The following is a 6,238-nucleotide window of genomic DNA, read 5'->3' as shown; positions in this document are numbered from 1 at the left end:
GAGGAAGCACTAGGACAGGAAATTGGGGGAGAGGAGTCTGCCTAGGAGTAGGGACATGTGCGCGGCACCTGGCGGTGCCCGGCTCGATCTGGACTCCCGTGCGCGCGCATGAGCAGTTCCGGCCCGCGGTGGATTGCCATGGAACCTCTGTGGTTGTCTGCCAGGTCCCACCCCGGCGCTCCATGGCCGCCCCTCCATCGGCATAGACCGCCAAGTCGTCCTTCTCGCGGGCTTCTACCTGGCTGCGATTGGGAGGTGATTGGAATCGGAAACTAAACAATCGGCGGTTTTGTTTAAAATTGTACCATTGGACTTGCTTGCACGTCTCACAGCATCGGGGAGTCCGCGAGCATATTTCTTTTCCAAGCTTTGCTCTGCACGGTCCCAGTGAAATCATATCCGATGTATGAACGTGGCTGCACAGTGCCCAAGCACTGTATAGTCAGGGCCGGGCCGGCAAAATCTAGGGCCCTATTCGAAACTTTAAAGTGGGCCCCTATTTTACTGAAATGTTTGAATTATTCAACAGTTATAATGTTTAAGTATGCTCATAATATAATACATAGCAATCTGATATATTGAGAATACCTATTTAACTCGTCGTTGCATAATGTTTATTTGAAAATTATTCTTTTAGTGTTCTTCGAAATGAAATCGTACCTATTCAAATCCTGATTGCATAATATTACAGGGTAGAAGGATCGATTATGGGATGACACTTGATTTTTTTGAACTAATAAACACGTCCATTGTCCCCTCTTTGAGATTGAATTAATTCTTTTTCTTTTTCTTTTTCTTTTTCTCTTACACTTTGTGAACTAGATTTATGATCTCCCATGATGGCTCCAGTTTGATTCTTCAAACACCACTAGTTATGAAGATGAATAAAACAAAATTAAACGGATGCGGCATTATCAATCAATTGAAGTATTAACAAAAGAGGAGACACTACAGGAAACGACATCTTTACCGGGTATCAAAAATACCCGGCGAAACGCTAAAAATACCCGGCGAAGAATTCGCCGTGTATTACACTCGGCGAAGATGACACGGCGAAGACATGGCCGGCGAAGAATCTTCGCCGGGTGTATTTCCTCGGATACACGGCAAAGCCACTTTGCCGGGTGTCGAAAGAAGGCACACGGCAGAGAAAAGTGAAACTCCGTTTGCAGCCGGCCTAACGGCACGTTTTCTTCGCCGTGTGCTTGTTCGTGCCACACGGCAAAGAGCATGGAAGGGCCACGTCATCGTTTCTCTTCGCCGAGTACCGTGGAAACACTAACACGGCAAAGACCAAAAAAAACACGTCACCATTTTTGTCTTCGCCGGGTGTTTTTTATAACCTACACGGCAAACAAAAAAGGACGACACGTCATTGCTATTTGTTTGCCGGGTGTTACCTGCTACTGGACACGGCAAAGTCCCATGGGAAGGCTACGTCAATCCCTCTTCGCCGGGTTCCGTGGCCTGGGATACACGGCAAAGGTATCTTCGCCGGGTGTTTTTTCCTGAGATACCCGGCATAGAGGACTGGGAGCACAGGCATTGCCCCTGTTTTCTCATATTCCTGCATTTCACACACAAATATGCATATAATGTATAACTAGCAACATGTTAAACTCCAATACCAACGGTTGACATATAGAAGTACATCGATACTGTAAATATCAGAATAACACACATAAAGTAGAGGTTGACATATCTAACGAACACCATACAAGTTCACCAATCCTCAAACATGACAAACAAGTCCCCAAACGAGCAGACGATCATAAACTACAAGACCACAGTATGATCCTCAATCAACAAACGAGTACAAATCCATCATGGGGTCCTCAACTCTGCGATCAACACATGCAAGTCCACATCGACCTAGGAGTCCTCGATGAAATCCTACAAATTCGAAAGCACGGAAGAGTAAGATTTACCGTAGAAAACTAGTTGACAAGGATAATCGACATACACACAAGGTAACAAATGGGCATGTTGAGTTAACAAGCACAAAATGGAATAGTTTTAGGTATCTATGGATATAGTTAAAGATAGTGCTAGGTGTAATTTATGCAAGCAAGATAGGGAGAAGAGCATGAGAACTCACAAAGTTGCCTCCTTAGGCTGTGAAGGTCAGGATTAGCCGGCGGAGGCATGCTCGTACTACCAGCTGGGGTCACAGGGCTTGCATCCAACTGGGGCGACGGGTTGTGAGAACCAGCCGATGGGATCCCCTGCAAGCATGGTAAAGGAGTATGCATGCATGAGAAGGTGCATGACACAAATAAAATGCCCTAGAACGAAAAAAATGCAAAACAACTTACAAATGGCCCGGAAAGAGGAGGGAGAGGTGGGAGAGGAGGAAGAGGAGGTGCGCCGGCCATACCAGGTGCACCAGCTGCACGCAACATCTGCAAATCCAATTCTAGAAGGTAAGGTTCACAAGCTAAAAAAAGAAGACATCGACCATGGTATTATGTGTTTCAAGCAACAACTTACCGCAAATAGCTGGTCATAAGAAGCAAACCTCTCGTCGTGGCTTTGCAACGTCGCCTTCACTTCCGCAAGTTCTCTCTCGGCCTCCTCGGCACGACGGCGCTCTTCATCCCACTTAGCCTACGTCGTAATGTCATCATCATCATTAGAATGCAAAACATTTAAGCAATTTGTGAAGCAATTTCTGAACGGGCCCGTGAAGAACATACCTGCATCTCGTTGAACATGACTACTGAAGGCTTAATACGGGTCTCTATACCAGGCTTTCCGCTTGTCCTGGTAGCACGGAGTTGGGACAAAGAAGGCGTGCTACTGGTGTCGACGGAACCATCCGCAATGTATAATCGACCATTCTTCATGCCTTCTCCCGCGAGCATAGCAACCTCGGCATCGATGGGCTCCTTGTACGGGTCAGCGTCCTTACCCTTCACCTGCTTGTACTTCTCGCAGTACGCTATGCGTTTATTGTTGAAGTTCTCGTTGAGCCACGGCGACTCCCCCTCCTTCACAACCTTCTTCATCCGGGACTGACATAAAATATCAAATTCATGGACATCTTCACCCTTCTCCTTTCTCTGCAAAAGAAAACATTAAGTATCCCGGTTTGATTTGTTGATTGAGATGCCTGCAGAATAACATTGTGAGAAGAAATAGTGGATGCATTTGCTCACCTGTTTTTCCACATAGGCACCAAAGGCGAGGGGGCCCTGACGGTGTACTCCACCTACCAAGAGGCGACGCCTTCTCTGCGCATCACGGTGACTTTCAAGGAACGCCGGGCTTACCCAATCATCCACTATTTGGGCATAGCACGCTTTCTTGGAGGCGCACCACTGAGGAGGCACCTGTGTACACATGATGCAAAATATATGGAATTGACACCAACTGGCGGTCATGAAGTAAATAAGAAGCAAGTATACTAACCAAATTGTATTGCTCGCGTGTCATAAGCCTTAGCCGTGCATTGGACTTCGGAAGTGGAATCCTCTTCACTTGCGCGTACCAGTTGATCACACATCTCACACGCGCCTCGTAGTGCATTTCCGGGATAAGCTTGCGTAAAAGCTTACCCACCACCTCACAGCATTCATTCTCTTTGCCTGTAGCTGGAGTGAAAAACTCCTACAAAGATGTGGTAAAAGGATAAAGTCATTAGTAGGCATATGTGCGACATTAACACCAGAACCTCCACCTGAGAAGGTTGATCTGTAGATGACAATATGATCAACTGAATCAATTTTGGTAGGTATGCACCTACCTAACTCTCTTATGCAACAGAATATATGTGTCGCTTCCTTGGCTGCAGATTAAACTAAAGCAAATGATCTTCTAACAACCAACATTCAGCCAAATTAAGTGGGGAGAAGGATTCAGGTACATCCAGGTAAACTTCACTTTTATACATTGTTAAAAGGAATCTCTAACCTATCCCTGTCCACTAATCTTCATAGTATATTAGTATCCTGTCAAGTTATGTGATCAATTTTGTTCTACTATAAATTTATAGCATATTTTAGTCATTATCTTACTACACAAAATTTTCACAATTGTAATAGCAAGGTTACATATTTGACTTCTTCGGCAAAGATATATAGCATATTTTGGTCATTATGTTACTGGCACAACTTCTACACGTTTGTGTTAGGAAGATTACATATGTTGTATTAGGCATAAACTTTGACTTATAACTGATCTTCTCCTCTCTTTGTGTGCACTAATGTTGCTATTCCAGATCATTCTCAAATCTGACCTGATGAGAAACGTATCTGTGATAAAGACTCCTGATCAGTTTGTCTACTTTCTGGTATTGTTGCTTATGCCAGATACATATGCATTTGTCTCTATCATATAAGAAGCCATGTGCATGCAAATAAAATAAGCAAATCTCCATCTATTTGTGCAGTTTTCTATGAGTCCTAAATTGTGAGATCTCCTTGGTAGCTTTGATGTTTGTAATGATTTTGCACCTCTCAAGTTGTACAAGAAAAGTCTACGGACGGTGAAATGTCTCATGGAAGGGCATGCTCCTGGCTAAATAATAGAATGGACAGTGTCATTAAGTAAGATGGAGATAACAGACGAGTCTCTTTATAATATTCAGTCATGGTTCACTTTATTATAGTCTTATGTCATTTAAGGTGTCAAATAAGCTTACCCAAAACTCATGCACCACTCGACTAGCAACGCTGGAGTACTTGGAATTATCCTTTGCGAACTTGTAGTGGTTGTAGGTCCAAGCGGGCTCACACGTACCATCAGGCAACAAGGATGCCACTTGGAAGACGTGAGGGCCGCACAGAACCAACGTGTATAAGGCACCTACAAAAGTTGAAAGACAAGATCAATATGATGTTGCACAAATGGAAAGACAAAGATAAAATATGTTGCACAATGAAAAGCCAAGAGAGAGCCACTTACTTTTTTCCTTTGGGCTTGAGCTGGATATGCTTCTGTGCATATGGTCGAGCGGGGAGTTTTGCATTCCCACGCAAGTACACCTTCCTACCCTCCGGCAGCGGCGGCGGCAAGACAGCTAACTCCTCCCCTGTCCAAAGCTCCTCAACAAGCTCTCCCTCCACATATCTATCCACCTCCTCACCCTCCTCCACCCCTCCCGGCGCGTCCTCTACCTCCATCTCCACCTCCTCCTCAGCATCCTCTATCTCATCCTCATCCTCATCCCCATCATGTCGGGACTGCCGTAAAAAGTGGTGAGAAAAAGGCTGCTCCTCCTCCCCCTCCTCCTCCTCCTCCTCCTCTCCCACCTCCTCCTCCTCCTCCTGAACCTGTGAGGGGGAGGGACTACGAAGTCGTCGTGCACGCATCTGGAGGCGAGCAGCCCTCCCCGCTACTCCTGGCGGGGGTCTCGAAGAAGCGCCTGAAGGATCCTCATCCTTCTTTTTCTTGCCTTTGAAGAAATCTGACACATGTTCTTGAATGCCCCTTTTCTTAGACCCACCTCCTCGTCCCACTCTTCCTACCATGTTTCAATCACCTGCAATGACAAACAAGTATCTTCATTAGTACACAAGATACAAAATAATGTAAATAGATGATAATAATAAAAGAATCTACTAGGAATCCTAATCCCACCCGAGGATGTGCAGATTGGATACGTTCTCCATGCTCTACCCCGACCCGAGACAAAAATTTCGGCAGCACCTCCCCGCTGTTCTCCAGATACACGTCTCGGCAAAAATCCGAGAGGATGTGCATCCGAAGAACAACGGGGAGGTGCTGTCGAAATCTTGTCTCGGAACAGAGCAAAGCATGGAAAACGTACCCAATCTACACATCCTCCGGCTGTCCAAAAAATGTGGACAATCCGAAAGAATTACGGTTATAAATATGCAATTTAATGCATATTAATTCGCGTAATCCTTTCGAACGGGAGACGCCTAGGTTTCGCGACTGACTTGGTTATCTAGACAAGAAAATAAACCCTAGGCACATTTGAGGGAGGTGAAAAAAATTACCCTCGGAGCGTGATAGATCAGCGAGGAAGATCCGCAACGAAATATCGACACAATCTAGCAAACTCGACGCAATCTGCAGAATAAATATGCATACACATCAGAGTCACGATTAAGGTTTCACCCTCGGTGAGAATTTTCCTGAAAATTAAGGTGAGAATAAATATGCATACACTCGGTGAGAATTAAGGTGGGACATTTGACTGCTTCAATTTTCCTAAGTCAACCGATTCAGAAGGTGCAACTGTGCTTTGATTCTCCACTATTCTCATCAGTTA

At 45.1% G+C, this 6,238-nt stretch overlaps 1 protein-coding gene across 1 annotated transcript; it reads right to left on the bottom strand.

The window, feature by feature from the left end:
• Positions 1-1,682: 1,682 nt before the first annotated feature.
• Positions 1,683-6,036, bottom strand: LOC124689052 (zinc finger homeobox protein 4-like). Its single transcript, XM_047222656.1, has 8 exons — positions 5,964-6,036; positions 3,491-3,609; positions 3,159-3,332; positions 2,697-3,062; positions 2,491-2,607; positions 2,316-2,402; positions 2,099-2,225; positions 1,683-1,893 (listed from the first exon to the last, which is right to left on the bottom strand). Coding segments are annotated over exons 2-8 (888 nt in total). The 5' UTR covers positions 3,506-3,609; positions 5,964-6,036; the 3' UTR covers positions 1,683-1,891.
• Positions 6,037-6,238: the final 202 nt, after the last annotated feature.

The sequence above is a fragment of the Lolium rigidum genome, chromosome 2 (genome assembly GCF_022539505.1).
Source record: "Lolium rigidum isolate FL_2022 chromosome 2, APGP_CSIRO_Lrig_0.1, whole genome shotgun sequence".
NCBI classification, from domain to species: Eukaryota; Viridiplantae; Streptophyta; class Magnoliopsida; order Poales; family Poaceae; genus Lolium; species Lolium rigidum.
This window is presented reverse-complemented; position numbering and strand designations above follow the sequence as displayed.